At 44.9% G+C, this 16,716-nt stretch overlaps 1 protein-coding gene across 5 annotated transcripts in view; it reads left to right on the forward strand.

Annotated features, from left to right (window-relative positions):
- The window catches only part of Dhx57 (DExH-box helicase 57), a 48,889-nt gene that overhangs the window by 21,588 nt on the left and 10,585 nt on the right, over nucleotides 1-16,716 (forward strand). For all 5 annotated transcript variants that reach the window (XM_029471320.2, XM_085833206.1, XM_021186581.2 and 2 more), the window contains 10 exons: nucleotides 1,097-1,230; nucleotides 2,935-2,989; nucleotides 5,679-5,887; nucleotides 7,929-8,045; nucleotides 10,517-10,613; nucleotides 11,723-11,896; nucleotides 12,873-13,073; nucleotides 14,658-14,934; nucleotides 16,081-16,176; nucleotides 16,258-16,341. In XM_029471320.2, coding sequence (XP_029327180.1) covers nucleotides 1,097-1,230; nucleotides 2,935-2,989; nucleotides 5,679-5,887; nucleotides 7,929-8,045; nucleotides 10,517-10,613; nucleotides 11,723-11,896; nucleotides 12,873-13,073; nucleotides 14,658-14,934; nucleotides 16,081-16,176; nucleotides 16,258-16,341 — 1,444 coding nt within the window. The remainder of the gene's footprint in view (nucleotides 1-1,096; nucleotides 1,231-2,934; nucleotides 2,990-5,678; nucleotides 5,888-7,928; nucleotides 8,046-10,516; nucleotides 10,614-11,722; nucleotides 11,897-12,872; nucleotides 13,074-14,657; nucleotides 14,935-16,080; nucleotides 16,177-16,257; nucleotides 16,342-16,716) is intronic.

Consider the following 16,716-nt stretch of genomic DNA (forward strand, 5'->3'; position numbering starts at 1 on the left):
AGACTACTTGTTAGAAATCTTTTATTTTCAGGTAGTTTTTTCTTATGGAAATAAGAGTTTATTTTGTAAATTAATAAGTATTCATTGAATTTTTGATATGTCCTGAGCATTGGAGTAGTGAGCAAAACAACAACAAACATCACAAATCCTTGTCCTTGAGAGTTTACATTCTAATTGTTATGGGAGCCCAATAATAAAGTGAATAAGTAAAATACAAAGTATTTAGTTCTAAGAAGAAAAGATAAGAAGTGCCTGGCAAGAAGTGGGGTGCATGCGAAATCTTAAATAGGTTAGCCAAGGTTAGCCAAAGAAGGCCTTGCTGAACATGTTTTAAGTAGTCAGGAAAGAAGTAAAGGGACATCCATGGAAGTGGCTGGCAGAAACTCATGCTGGCATGTTACTGACGTGCGGAGACCCTAAGCTGCGCTCCTCAAGGACAACGAGAGTGGAGTCCTGAAACCTGCCTGGTTGGGAGAGCGCAGAAGGAAGTGAGCCATGTCAGTAAGCACTCTAAGGAGAAGTCACTGAAGGATTCTGAGGAGAGTGGCATACTCGGATGACATTTGAATTTAAGTAGTAGTCACCTGTGTTGATGATGGATTGTGGGAAGATGAGGGCTAGTAAAGAATGTTGCTTGGTATACTGGTCTGTTGAGACCATCACTCCACAATTTATGGAGGGCGTTGTAGTTTGTTTTCACTAACACTAGGCCCAGGAGTGTTGTATCATTATCTAGACTTCTAGCTTATCCTTTCAGCAGGTGCATGCCATTCCATAAACTGGATATTGTTACACTTAGTTCTTATAAGCAGTGCTATAATGAAAATCTTTGTCTGTGCCTTTTGTATACCTATGAAGAATCAGAGTGATCGACTTCAGTGATAATCCTCTTACATTTTGATTGGTATTGCACTGAATTTGCTGAAGATACCTGGTGTTTTGTATTTTTAGATTCTGAACTGTTCTCAACCAGGACTGTGGCACATCTAAGTTTTACACTTTTTCCCTAAGTCTTAAATGCTCCAAACACTCAAAAGTCACTAGTTTTCCTATGTGGCATGTGTCTGACCCTTAACTATCTTTTTCTTGTCTCCAGTGACTTCTTACTGCTAGTTTTGAAGGACATTGTGATGCAGAGAGCGACCCTCCAGGTCATTCTCATGAGTGCAACTCTGGACGCTGGGCTGTTCTCCAAGTATTTCAGCTACTGCCCAGTCATCACCATCCCAGGTGAGCAGAGCACACTGTCATCTCGTTCCACGCTGTGACCTAAGGAAGGCTCACTACCTCAGAGTTCATTCAGAGCAGGAGGTATTTCTGCATGTCCTAGAGAAGTCGTTAACTCACAGCACAACAACCCAATGTAAAGCAGCTGATGACGAGGTAATGTATCCCCTGGCCAGATGTTAAGTTTGTATGTGACCTTAAAGTCTCATTTCTTAGCATTTCTAACATTCTGTTATGTTTAACATCAGAATATATGTTTCTAAGAGTAATCTGTCATAAAGAGGGAAAATATGTCAACGCGTTCACTTATGGATTGTACTACATACCCAGACACTGAGTCGCTCTGAAGGAAAGACACTTGGGGAATGCAGTTGGAAAGCCTGTTTTCTTCTGAGGCTTCCACAGCCCTGTGGAATAAGTGCTCCTCTAAGCTTAGCCTGTCTTTCTACAGTTGACTGATTACCACGGGAGCATTCCTGGTGACAGCAGAGGGGGAGAAGGAAGCAGGTGCTGGATCCAGAATCAGGGCTGACCGTTTAGTCACTGTGTAGGCAGAGTGGGAGAAAGGAGCAGCGTGATGGGGAAACGATCATTAGAACTTATGCCTACCAATTTCTGTCATCAAAACCTTTTAAAGAACATTTTTAAGCACCACCAGCACTCAGGAGGCAGAGGCAGTGGGCTTTCTGTGAGTTCAAGGCCAGCCTGGTCTCCATAGTGAGTTCTAGTACAACCAGAGCTATGTAGAGAGACCCTGAGTCAAAGAACAAACCAACAGAACACCTCCACCTCCACACACACGCACACACGCACACACACACACACCACACACACGCACACGCACACACACACACACACCACACACACACACACACACACACCACACACACCACACACACACACACACACCACACACACACACACACACCACACACACCACACACACACCACACACACACACACACCACACACACACACACACACACACACACCACACACACACACACACACACACACCACACACACACACACACACCACACACACACACACACACACACGCACACCACACACACCACACACACGCACACACACACACACCACACACACACACACACCACACACACACACACACACACACACACCACACACACACCACATACACACACACACCACACACACACACACACACCACACACACCACACACACACCACACACACACACACCACACACACACCACACACACACACACACCACACACACACACACACCACACACACACACACCACACACACACACACACACCACACACACACACACACACCACACACACACACACACACACCACACACATACCACACACACACACACACCACACACACACACACACACACACACACACACCACACACACACCACACACACACACACACACCACACACACACACACACACCACACACACACACACACACACACATACACACACACCACACACACACACCACACACACACACACACACCACACACACACACACACACACACACACCACACACACACACACACACACACCACACACACACACACACCACACACACACACACACACACACACACACCACACACACACACACACACACACACACACACACACGCTCCAACTTCGCAGCCTGGGGTTCTGGTGCTTCCAGTTCATTTTCTTGTTTCCTAGGCCGTGCATTTCCTGTTGATCAGTTTTTCCTGGAGGATGCGCTGGCTGTGACGAGGTAAGGAACACAGGCACTGTTATCCTGAATGTGCCAGGGCACAGGCACTGTTATCCTGAGTGTGCCAGGGCACAGGCACTGTTATCCTGAGTGTGCCAAGGCGCTACCTTCCTCTGCCATCTCACTTCTCCACTAAGTAGTTTGTTTCTCTGTGTGTGTGTGTGTGTCAGCAAGCAGACTGTAAGTTCTACTTGTTACTAACTCTGAGCCGTGGTTAGTGTCTCTGCATCTCTGTTGCATCCAGTGCAGTGCGGATGGAGTGTGTCTGTCTGTCTATCGCTAGTAGCATTTCCCCGTGTCACAGGGACCAGCTGAGGAGTTAATAGAGTAATAGTCTAAAATAGCTAAAATCAGCTCCCAGCACCTGGGCCTCCAGCTCCAGAGCTCTGATTCTCTCTTCTGGCCTTTACAGGTACCTACATGGCTGGAAAAAGAAAACTAAAACCAAATAAACAAAGTGCTTAGAACTGCCTGACACAAGATACATGCTTTGTAAATGTTAACCGTTATCATTATCATTATGTTCTCAGGAAGTTTGTAATATGAGCTGGATGTTAGGATGTTTATGTAGGGGACTGGGAAGATGGTTCAGTGGTTGAGCATGCTGACTGCTTTTCTAGATGTCATAGGTTCAATTAACAGCACCCTCATAGGGCTCACAGCTATCTATAACTCCACTTGCAGGGGATCGGATACTTCTGGCCTCCCTGGCACTGGGCATACACATCCACATATCAACATGCAGACACACACAAAGACACAACTAATTAAAAATAAATCTCTAAAAGTACTTTTTAGGAGCCAGGTGGTGGTTGCACACACTTGGGAGGCAGAGGCAGGTGGATCTTTGAGTTCCAGGTTAGCCTAATCTACAGAGTGAATTCCAGGACAGCCAAGGCTACACAGAGAAATCCTGTCTCAAAAAAACAAAATAAAAATAAATATTTTTTTTTAATTTTTTTAAATGAGGTGGCTAGATAGCTTAGAGAGTAAAGATACTTGCCACCAAGCTGGTATTCTGAGTTTGATCCTGAAACCTACATGGAAGGAGAAAACTGACTTACTACAAGTAGTCCTGAGTCCATTCAGGCAGGCAGGCATGCACCATGCAAACTTTCGAGTGTACACTTTCGTGCACATGCATGCACGCGCACACATGCATGCATATATAAAACAAAACAAAACAAAAAAAGCAATGCCTGTATGGTTTCAGAACTGTGTAGGAATGTTCATTTCTATTGTATACAAACAGGTTTCTCTATGGCTTTTTGACCTTGAGAATAATACAAACTTTTATGCTTACTACATTCCTTACTGTTAAACCCACCCTTGCTGTCTATCAGATTTTTAGCTGTCACTTCTAGATCAGGCTCTTTATTGCCAAGTACTAAACCTAGGGTGGGAATATAGCTGATGTGGAGCAGCTCGCTGTAGAAGCCTCAGCAGCATCAGCCGCTGCTCCTTGGGCAGCATTTGGTCCCTTTTTATTCTTTATCTCTGCTCCACCTTCCCTTCCAAGGCATCCTTTCACCCTTAGCTTGCACGCCAGCTGCCTTGATGAAATTCCCATCTGCTTGGTCCTTAGAGGGCTTAGGCACTTCTGTTGTACCTCTAATGGTACTTTGTCCACTCTGCCCTACAAATTAGTGACCGTCTTGGTCTGTTCTCTCTGGTTTTCAAGTTTCTTAAAAGGCTCTCTGTACTTACCACGCATCACCGCACCATACCACACCACACTGCTATGGCCCCTGCATGAAACTGATATTTGGTAAATGCCAAGACGAATGTTAAGTGGGAAAGGAGACCATGGCATTTGGTGGTGAGAAGTAGCTGGAGAAAGTCAACGATTGTAGAACCACCATGTCTTAGCTTTACAGAAAGCTGGAATCATAAAGAACTAAAACAGGAATTATCTGAGAGAGCAAGGTAGGAGGGCAAAAACAAGCCCCACTTGTTCACTGTCCTCCTAACCCTTACCTTTCCCAGGGCCTCTGAGAAACCTTAGACCTCCAGAGGAAGAAGTTTCCAGTTATGTCAGCCAGTTCTCCCAGATGATGAGAAAATAAGACTCTTGAAATGGACTCTTGGAAGTTCTGTGGCATGGTGATTTAGTGGCAGGCCTAGAACTCCAGTCTAAGCCAAGTACCAAGTGTAGACTTTTCTACTTCACCATAATAGTATTTGTTAGTTATCTGTAACAAGTAGTAAACTCTCTAGTGAGAGTCTTGCAGTATGTTTGATTATGGTCTTGTAGCAATGTTCAGAAAAGATGTGGTAATTCAGGTCTACATTTGGGTTCACAGGATAGATTTAGCTGCTTTAGGATTATAGTTGGAGCCTTGGGGAGATAGATGGGTGAGATTCTCAAAGAAGGAATTAAGATTTGGGCACTGCAACTGAGAACGTAGCTCAGATGTCTTCAGAAAGGCCTTGTCATTCTTCCTGGGTAGCACTTCCATAGTCTTGTCTGAGTTAGATAAGAACATTAGACAGAAACAATGACATTCAATCCAGTGTTTCCCAACCAAACAGGGCACAGCCAGCAGAATCCTGGTCTGCTACGAAGGTAACACATGAGCTGGGCAGACACAGCAGCATTCTGCTGAGGGTGAACAAAATGGGGGAATAATTTCTTTCTTCTTTAGCAGGAACGCACCACAGAAACACATTCCTTTATCTTCTCCCTCAGGTATGTGTTACAGGACGGGAGCCCATATATGCGTTCCATGAAACAGATTGCGAAGGAAAAGCTTAAAGCCAGGCACAACAGAACTGCACAGGAGGAGGTAGAGGAAGACCTGAGGCTGTCTCTTCATCTCCAGGACGAGGAGGAGTCTGTCAAAGATACAATACCTGATCAACAGTTAGATTTCAAGCAGCTCTTGATCCGTTATAAAGGTACTGTCCTTACTTAGGAGTGGTATCAAGTATCCCAAAGTGTCTTGTCATTTCTTTTATACCCTGACCCAGAGAAAAGAAAATCAGGACTTCTTTTATAGTAACATTGCCTTACATTTGTCGGCACAACTTTAAACTTACAAACCCAGCAATCTGATGCACACACGACAGCTAGCATACCTGCCAGTGGGCTTTGTTTAGTTTGTTCTGTTTTCTGATTATTAAAGAAAAGTCTTTGATAGAGAGAAAGGAAAACCTGCTGACCCTGCAGGAGTAACAGAAGTTAGCGACTCTTACAGAAGATGAGTGAGAGATAAGAGTCTGGGAAAAAGAGCAGGAAGGTGAACTAGGAGCTGGGACTAGCCTCAGCTTTAAGGACAAAGGCAAAGTAGTAACGGAGGACTCGCTGTGTTCAGCTCTGATTACATGCAGAGCAGGCTTCATAGGAAGGAGCAGTAGCCAGGTGCAGAGGTCATGAGAGGGGCAGATCCTTAACAACACAACTCAAAAGGTTAAAGGGGACGTTTTTAAAAGATGTCATTTTATTTATTATTTTGATTTTTTTTTTTTTGAGACAGGGGTTTTACTATATCGCATGGGCTAGCCTTGAACCCCTGCTTCAGCCTCCCAAGGAGCCAGGTCTAAAAGCATATGGCATTATACTCAGATTAAATATGTTATTTTTAAAGTTCATGTGTAGTTCTGGTGTGTAAAATTTACCCGATACTTAAGTAAATCTCATACCTCTCCATGAATGACTTAACTACAAAGGGGAATTAATAACAATTACATGGGGGAGAATGATCAAGTTAACCACCAATAAAGAGGCAAGCCAAGACTGCAGACTCTATTATGCGCTGAACACCTGCACTGAGATTCTACAACATTGTTTTGTATTATTTCATTCAAAAACCTGTGACTTGATTGTAGAGAACACCAGAAAACCCAAATAGAAGGACACACTACAAAATAATCTTTAAAATGCCAGTATTGGCCTGGAGAGATGGACACGTGGACACGTGATCTGAGTTCAGATCCCCAGAGCTTGTGTAACAGCCAGGCATGTCAGCACTCGTACCTTCAGCAGTAGGTGGGCCTGGAACAGACACACAAACAGGAGGGTCCTGGGGCTCACTGGCCATCAGTCGAATTGAAAGTGGGCGTCAGGTTCAGTGAGAGACCCATAAGCTGAGGAGGCTTTTGCTGACTCCAGTGGGTAGGAAGTTTGTAGATTCTTACCTGGATCATTTGTGGATCAACATCAAAGGAACGGAGTAAGTTCTTTCAGGGGTGACGGGTGGGGTCAAAGAGTACCTGGGACTCATTGTGTAGACCAAGCTGGCCATGAGCCCACAGAAATCTGCCTGTCTCTGCCTCCCAAGTGACAAGGTTAAAGGCCTGCAACACTATGCAACACTGTTATAGGATGTTAGTGAAACATCTGTGTCCCATCCATGCCTTCCTGTGCTAATTGTTACCTGGGCTTCTAGATGATCCGACTCGGGGTTTGAGTGAATCTGGCAGGGGTTTCTAAAATGTGCCTGACTGAATTTTATTCTAGATCTTAAACTCTGAGTAAATATTGGTGGTGAAAGGAGGAGGAGGAGGAGAGAGTTAATAGTTCTAACAGGGAAAGCACTGACAAGGCAAGGGCTTTCTCTTTGGGTCACTGCTCCAGAAAAACAAAGTACGTTTGGGCTTGGGCTGTAATCAGTTGATATAGTCTGTATCAAGTGTGTGGACGTCGGGGGGGAGCCTTGGTTTTGCTCTCCAGCAATACAGAAACTAGATGTGCCGCCTGTGCATGAGGTCCCAGCACTTGAGAGGGAAGCAAGAAGATCAAAAGCTCTCCGGCTAGCCTTAAAGAGAGGTGGGGAGAGTGTGTGCACTTCTGTAACCAGTATTTCCTGAGGAACTAAGTGAGAAAGGTCACCAAGGAAGCACCTTAGACGCAAACTCCTGTGCTACTGAACCGGCCCAACACTCACAAACCTCAAGGTGGAAGGTGGAATTAGTCTCCTGATTTTTACTTTTCTTTCAGGGGTGAGCAAGTCAGTCATCAAGACAATGTCGGTGATGGATTTTGAAAAGGTCAACCTTGAACTAATAGAGGCCTTGTTAGAGTGGATTGTAGACGGCAAGCACGCCTACCCTCCAGGTAACTCTCCCTTCTCAGCCCAGTGGTGCACATATGGAACATGTGGTCCTTTGCAAGCTACAAGTCTGCTCTTGAGTGGGTTCCCTCTATGTCCCCATTACAGGCCATCCTATCTGTGATTTTCTCCTCACGTTTACTCTGCATAACATGACAAGTATGTGACACTGTCTGAAATTATTTTGCTTACTGACCCATCTCCTCTCAGTAGTGTATAAACTTAAGAGCAAGGATTTTGCTGGGTGGAGGCAGAAGCAGGTAGATCTCTGAGTTTGAGGCCAGGCTTTTCTACAGATCACGTTCCAGGACAGCCAGGGCTATGCAGACAGACCCTGTCTTGAAAAACCAAAACAAAAAGATTAGGGTTTTCTTGTTCTCCTGTATCTCTAGGAAAAGGCATGGAACATCTAAGTATAGAACTTTTTTAATTAAGACAGGGTCTCACTTTGAGGTCCTAGATAACCTAGAACTCATTATGTAGACCAGGCTGGCCTTGAATTCACAAAAAGCTGCCTGCCTCTGCCTTTTAAATGCTGGGATTAAAGGTGCACACCACCATGCCTGAGTAAAAATAAATTCTGTTGAAGGGTTGGGTGCTGACTGAGTGGGATAATAGATCAATAAAAGACTTTATATGCTCACTACATAGTACTTAGGAGCAGTGGTAATGGCTGCTCTCTCAGTTTAGACTTTACCTTCATGATGTTTTCTAAGGAAACTTGAAAGTCATGCAAATTATTAATTTCCTTATTAATTCTTCTCTTGGCAAGTGGCCAGGTGTTGGTAATGCATTATCAATAGACTGGTGGCTTGGTTTCATCCCAAAGAAAAAGATTTTTTTAAAACAAACATGCCAGCCAAAAAGAAATTTTAGAAAATTACCAAAACTCATGAGGCATGGTGGCACATGCTTTTAATCCCAGCCCTTGGGAGGAAGAGGCAGACAGGTCTCTGAGTTCAAGGCCACCCTGGTGGACATAGCAACAGAGTAGTTCCAGGTTAGCCAGGAATACACAGTGAGACCCTGCCTCACAAACCACAAACAACAACAAAATAAACAACAACAACAACAAAAGAATCAGTAATATATTTATGAATATGAGAACTATTCCTGACAGGTGGCCAAGCCATGAGGGAGGAATAGATAACAATAAAGTAGACAAAAATAGATATTTCCTATCTATCTATCTATCTATCTATCTATCTATCTATCTATCTATCAATTGTCTTACCACTCTTAAGTTGTGTGTCATTTAGTGCAAAGGAGCATGGGATGGATCTGAGGCCAGAAAATGAAAGTCTGTATCAAGGCAGGCAGCTTGCCATGAAGGCCTAGCCAAGGACTGAGGAGTGTCTCCTACTGATGCCCTTCTTACGTAGGGTGCTTGTGAAGGCCAAGTGAGATAATGTGTGTGGAAAAAAAAATCCCTGTGCTGTTTGGCTCTCCTCTATTTTTGTGATGGTTTCGACTCCTTTCCTTGTTTCCTGAGGAGAGTGAGACATGACTGTAGGTAATGAGTTCAGGAGATGTGTTTTACATCCATGCTACACAGCTGGCACAGGCACTCTGCTTCCATGTGTGAGCCTGAGGGGACGTTAGTGAAGAGATTATGTGCCTCCATGAATGAAGCACAAGAGGAAGCTGGGGATGGAAGCTCATGCCTGTAACCCAGTACTTGGGCCACTGAGGCAGGAGACACAACATAGGCTAAAGGACAGCCTGAACTACAGGCCTGGAGACCGCCTGAACTACTACCAAGTGAGATTTGGTCTCAGCAATCTACACAAGTAACTATTGGGGAAAGACTGCGGTTGGGACAGAAACACGCTATAATCTCTTATTGTTGCTTATTTTCTTTAATGACAATATTGAAAGTCCTCAGTGATTAATAAGGCATGGCTAGTTAGTATACTGTCTCTTTCAAATGTGTCTAAACCTTAGACAACCAGATAAGACCACCGTTATAGTTTCTGTTTGGTTTGGTTTTGTTTTGATCATATCCAGAAAAATGTCTGGGTCTCATTAACAGAGCAACCTTCTGGTCTAAAAGGTTCCTTTTCTACAGTAGAAACAGATACGATGGCCCGGTCCTGAAGTATGCTAAAGAGCTTGACTGGGTCTGATGTGTGCAAGGCATTTGCTTCGGTTCTCAGATGTTTCGGAACACACATGCACACACACGCATACGCACACGCACACACACAGAGCTTGGCTTGTGCTTCTTATATAACTTAAGCATGCTTTTCCATACCTCAGTTTTCTGTTGGAAAGGGGTAAGACTATTTTGCCCTTATTAAATCAGAGTATATACAAAAAATGGGATTTCATATTCATTTAAATACTGAGGCTTTCCAAAGAAACTGATAGTGAAAAGTTATCAGATTGTAGGTTTAAAAACAGTCTTGTGACTTCTGTTAGCTTCCCTTGATCGTTCGTTCGTTCGTTCGTTCATTTATTCGTTCTTTACTCCCAGGCGCTGTCCTTGTGTTCTTACCGGGGCTGGCAGAAATCAAGATGCTTTACGAGCAGCTGCAGTCTAACTCTCTCTTCAACAACAGACGCAGTCACCGGTAAGCCACTTGCTTTCTATCTGCAGGCATACACTGCAACCATCGCTGGAGATGACGAGCTGGAGGTCCCTACGGCCGGCCTCACCCTCCTTAGACTGTGGTGTCACCTCGCAAGCATGCGATTGTTTATGCCAGCTAGAAAGGGGAGACCTCTGTGCTCCAGGAACTGTTACTGCACTCCATCAAGGACAGACATTTGTCTTCACTTATCATGGTGACTCAGCAGATCTGCGTGCAGTTTCAGTTGCCCGATTTCTGAGAAGGAGGGAGAGCTGGAGCAAGCCGGCATTAATTATAACAAAGAAAGGCTGCCATTTTGAGAGAGCACTTTTTCACCGGTCACTGGATGTGCCGTCACATAGAAGGGCAGAGCTAGCTAACAACTTAGCAATGACTGCCCTAGCTTGCATCACACTTCACCCCCCTTTCCCTGGACTTAAGGCAAAAGAATATTCTTGGCTGGTTAGTTGGTTTTAGTCTTGTTACTTATAAAATATCATTCATTTATTCCTCTTGTGGTTTACTACTGAATAACCCCAGAACGTTTCCCAGGTCGGTACAAGGTTTTTGTTTCTGGAAGACTGTATTTTATGAGAACAGAAGGAGCCCTCATACCTTGAAAGCTGTGCTCAAAGCTGTCAGATGCTGTCTTGGGGATTCCATTGATGAGAAGAGACACCATGACCATGGCAGCTCTTATGAAGGACAACAGTTAAATTATGGCTAGCTTACAGGTTTAGAGGTTCAGTCAATTGTTGTCATGGTAGGAAGCATGGCAGCCCCAGGCAGACAGGGTGCTAAGAGAGTTGAGAGTTCTATATCTTCATCTAAAGGCAGCAGGAGGAAACGTGTCTAGCTCTCACTGGCCTGACTTAAGTAGACAAATGAGACCTCAAAGCCCCGCCTCCACAGTGACACACTTCCTCTAACAAAGCTACACCTCCTCCAATAAGGCCACACCCCTAACAGTGCCACTTCCCATGGGCCAAGCATATTCAAACCGCCACACCTCTTGAAGTCATTTCATTAATTTCAGGAGAAATGTACCCAGCACAAGTCCGTTTCAAAGGCTCACGCCGGAATCCTTACTGTGCTTCACTTCCTTTTAGATGTGTTATTCACCCGCTGCACTCCTCATTATCCAGTGAAGAGCAGCAGGCAGTGTTTGTGAAACCTCCAATGGGCGTAACTAAGATTATCATCTCCACCAACATTGCTGAGACATCTATAACCATTGATGATGTTGTGTATGTCATCGATTCTGGGAAGATGAAAGAAAAGAGGTAGGTGACGTAACAGAGGGACTAACCTTTTTTAGGATAACACGGCTGTTAATGGTTACTGTCAGGGTGCTCTAAAGGAATATTGTATGTGGTTCCATGGCCAGCATCATGAATGTGAAAGTCAAACACGGATGCAAAATCACAAGTAATGGACTCATTTTCCCAGGTGACTTTTCCATGTGCTTGGATGAGAAGGAAATGGCTAAAGCAAGTGTGTGTGGTGTCTGACGGACCTAAGTCATCACAGCAGTAATTACACCACAGTCCCACAGTAGACCAGACTGTATAGCTCAGGAATAAGGTGGAAGACCACTTGTCTATGCCCCATAGTCTTGACAACATTCTTAAATGTAACTCAGTAAAGCACTTGCAGGAACTATGTTCAATCCCCAGAACCACACTTAAGAAAGGAAGGAAGAGCTGAGCAGTGGTGGTGTATGCCTTTGATCCCAGTGCTTGGGAGGCAGAGGCAGGTGGATCTCTTTTAAGTTTGAGGCCAGCCTGGTCTACAAAGCAAGTTCCAGGACAGCCAAGACTATACACAGAAACCATGTCTCAAAAGGAAGGTGGGGAGGGAGAGGGGAAGAGAGGAGGAAGGGAAGGAGGAAGCTGGGAAAGAGGGAGAGGGGAAAGGGGAGAGAGAGGGAGAGAAGAAAGAGAGAGAAAAGAAAAGAAAGAAAGGGGAGAGGAGGGATTGAAGGAAGAAAAGAAGAGAAAAAAGGAAAGAAAAGAAAAGAAAAGAAAAAGCTAGAGGTGGCGCCATGCACTTGTATCATCAGTTCTGGGGAAGGAAAGACAGGAGAATCACTGATGTTCACTGGTCAGCCAGCCTACCCCACTGGGCGAGTCTCAGGCCAGTAAGAGGGACCTTGTCTCAGAGAGACAGACTAATGGAGGGGGTGGAGAGAGACAGTGTCTGAAGAGTTACACATGCGCACAGAATCACTCAAGCTTGCATTTTCCTTTTCCTTTCCAGATACGACGCAGGCAAAGGAATGGAAAGTCTAGAGGACACATTCGTGTCTCAGGCCAACGCTCTGCAGAGGAAAGGCCGAGCTGGCCGAGTCACATCAGGGGTCTGCTTCCACTTGTTCACGAGCCACCACTACAACCACCAGCTTCTGAAGCAGCAGCTCCCAGAAATCCAGCGAGTGCCCCTGGAGCAGCTGTGCCTCAGGTTCCGTCCCAGTTGGCCCCCTCTGCTTGCCCAGGCCCCGCTTCTCCTCCTATTTAAGTTTCATGTTCTCTTTCCTAGCAGGACGTTGTGCTGAGAGTAGAGTGCATGAAGTCACCATTTGCATAAAGCACATCCGTGTGGCCCCCTCCTCCCTTGTAGCTCTGCACACAGAGACTCTCACATCCTCAAGAAGACATTCTAAATTAGGAAAGTGACTTGACTTGCCAGGGACTTCCTGCCAGAGGACACAAGTATCACAGTATGCCAGGGGAAAATCTACAGCCTCATTATCAGTTAGAGAAAAGTAAACAAAACTTACAACACCATGATTAGCTAATGAACAAATGTCATAAAATAGGATTTAGTCAGTAGTTGGACAGATTCAATATTATATGAGCTAAAGAATTTTTAATTCAATGTTTATGAAAAATTGCTTGATGATATAAGAAATGCAAAATATCCATACTCTTATCCAGTTGTTAACTTAAAAAGGGAAATAAAATAACCAAGGCTACGGTAAGGCTTAGTTGTATAGAGCTCTTTTTAAGTGCTGTGCACAGTGGTCAAGCCCTCTGCCCCGTGCTCTAATCCCCTCATGCTCCTGTCAGCATAGTTCATTCTTTATTCCTTCTTACAGTTTCACTATATTCGTCACTGTCAGGGCAAGGCTACAGGGAAATTCCTCCAGAGAAAGCCAAGCACCAAGTACTTGTACATTAATGACAGACAGCTGTGTTATCTGAGCTGATAACACCAAAAGAGACTCTCAGACCAGGCGGTGGTAGCACACACCTTTAATCCCAGCACTCGGGAGGCAGAGGCAGGCGGATTGGGTTTCTTTATATAGCCCTGGCTGTCCTGGAACTCACTCTGTAGAACAGGCTGGCCTTGAACTCAGAAATCCACCTGCCTCTGCCTCCCCAGTACTGGGATTAAAGGCGTGCGCCACCACGTCCGGCTTGGATTCCCACACCCTTACCTATACTTCGTTCACCATCAGAACTGTCTGTCATAATCCGAACCCACTGTCAAGAGAAAAAGGCCACTTTGAAAGTTTGTTAAAATAATTTTTAATATGGGTAGGTAAACTTTAAGTGTTTCTATAGTTTATTGCTAAGAAAACTAGAGGACAAGATTTTAAAGGCTTTTCTTAAAGCAGCCCTGCAGCTGGGTATGGTGATCCTTGTCTGTAATCTTGGAATTGAGGAAGCTCCTTCCACTTGTCTCAAAGCCATGCTGTGCTGTGGCTTAGAAACGCACTCAGGAGGAGCTGGAGAGGGGGCTTAGGGATTAAGAGCACTTGCTGCTCTTCCAGAAGACCTGAGTTCAGTTCCCAGGGCCCATTGTCAGACAGCTCGTAACCATTTGGAATACAGTTAGTTCCAAGGGAGCCTACACCTCTGGCCTCCGGCGTGAGCACCTGCACTGTGTGTACACACCCACATGCAGACACATCTCACATAATTAGCAAGGATTAAAATCATCTTTTTTTTTTTTAAGGCATTTCTTAAGAAACAAAAGTTATCCCTCTGCTTCATTCTACCAGCTATCAAATTTATAAATCATGATTTTATTCTTTTTCAGAATTAAAATTTTAGAAATGTTTAGTGCTCATAATCTGCAGTCCGTGTTCTCTCGGCTCATTGAACCTCCACATATTGATTCTCTGCGTGCCTCAAAAGTGCGGTTGCGAGACCTGGGGGCCTTGACTCCAGATGAAAAACTGACCCCTCTGGGTTATCACTTGGCCTCCCTGCCCGTGGACGTGAGGATAGGCAAGCTGATGCTCTTAGGGTCTATCTTCCGCTGCTTGGACCCTGCTCTCACCATTGCGGCCAGCTTGGCTTTCAAGTCCCCTTTTGTAAGTGACATTTGTCTAAATTGGAATTTATGTCACAGTTCTCAAAGGGATCTTTAGACTTTTGAGGTATGTGAGTGCGTGTGTGGGTGTGAAAGATCTCAGAGCACAATGGTATGTGATCCTTAGAAAAATCTTTATTTCCCCATCCCCCCAAAAAACCTTGGGAATTAGAGGTATAGCTTATTAAAATAATAATATGCTTTTTGTTTACTATTGCTTATTTTAGAACAATCAAAAATAGTAAGCAGCAAGATACCACTGTATCATTTCAAAAGGTAGTGAACACATGCATCAACTGTAAAAAGCGACTCAATAGAAAGATGGTCTGCACGCACAGTCCACTCGTGTAAAATCTCTAAGTCAGACCTTAGGAGTTCAAGTGCAGTGCCTGGTGCATGTGTGAGGCTCAGACGCAATCCCTAGCACCAGAGGAAGGAGGGGAAGATTTGGGTTTTGTATAAGCATCCCACCATGACCAGCTTCCAATGCCAGCCCGAGCTGCATGGTGAGTTCCAGGCCAGTCTGGGCTATAGAAAAAAATCCCTCTCCCAGACATCAACATGAAAAAAGTAAGTTGGGTGTGATGATCTTATATTCTGGAAGCAGAGGCACCACAATTTTGAAGCCAGCTTAGTGTACATAGCAAGTTCTAGGCTAGCCAGAGTCTCACAGTGAGAGTGTCTTAAAAATCAAAAACGGGGGCTAGAGAGATGTCTCAACAGTTAAGAACACTGGCTGCTCTTCCAGAGGACCAGGGTTCGATTCCCAGCACCCACATGGCAGCTCACAGCTATTTGTATCTCCAGTTTCAGGGAATCTGTCACCTTTACTGATACCCACAGGCAAAACACCAATGCACATAAAGGTAAACCATTAAAAGAAAGAAAAAGAAAGCCAAACAACAGATCCAGGAAAAAAAAAAAGAGCAGTCCTTGATGGCTTGTCTTTTGCCATTCGGTCCTAAAAGACCAAAGAACTTATCTTGGGTTCATTGCGAACTCACAGAACAAACAGGCCACTCATCAGCTTCACTGTCGGGCTTGCCTTGACCCTGCAAGAGGTTTTCCCCAGGTAGTGGCTTCAGCATACGAAGGTGCCATTTGAAACCTCAGATACACGTGTCCTTCAAATCCATTCCTCATCTAGGTGTCTCCGTGGGATAAGAAAGAAGAAGCTAATCAGAAAAAGCTGGAGTTTGCATTTGCAAACAGCGACTACCTGGCCCTTCTATGCGCGTATAAGGTAAGGGACCCTCAGAACACGGGTGTGGCCACAGCTGGCACCCATGTCAGTAAGTTCAGCTTGATTCTCTCCACAATTTAGGGTTGGCAGCTGAGTACAAAAGAAAGCGCACGAGCAAGCTATAATTACTGCAGACAGAATTTCCTGTCTGGGAGAACCCTGCAGGTGAGTTGGGTCTTCTGTGCCATCCTCATCATCTCTGCTGGCGTAGCTGGCAGTTGCCCAGAGGGGTTGTCAGGACAGTGGGACTGCTCAGACTTCTCAGCTGTGCAAAATGGGTTCCTGAAGATGAGGATATGTGTTTGTGTCTTCCCCTGTGACACTGTTGTAGGTCTACTTCCATGGCGTCTGGGAAGCCAGTGTCTTGATGGAGAAGGTCTCTACAAAGCTTTTGTTTCATTAACAATCTAGAGACTGGAGAAAGGGAGGCCCAAGGAACACAAACAAGGTGGTCCTAGTTTTGCTGCTTCCTGACATCCAGAGACCTGACCTGACCTGACCTGACCTGACCTGACCTGACCTGGTCTGTTCTGACCTGAC

This window comes from Mus caroli, unplaced genomic scaffold, assembly GCF_978045245.1.
Source record: "Mus caroli unplaced genomic scaffold, Mus_caroli_1 scaffold_18, whole genome shotgun sequence".
In the NCBI taxonomy this organism is placed as follows: domain Eukaryota; kingdom Metazoa; phylum Chordata; class Mammalia; order Rodentia; family Muridae; genus Mus; species Mus caroli.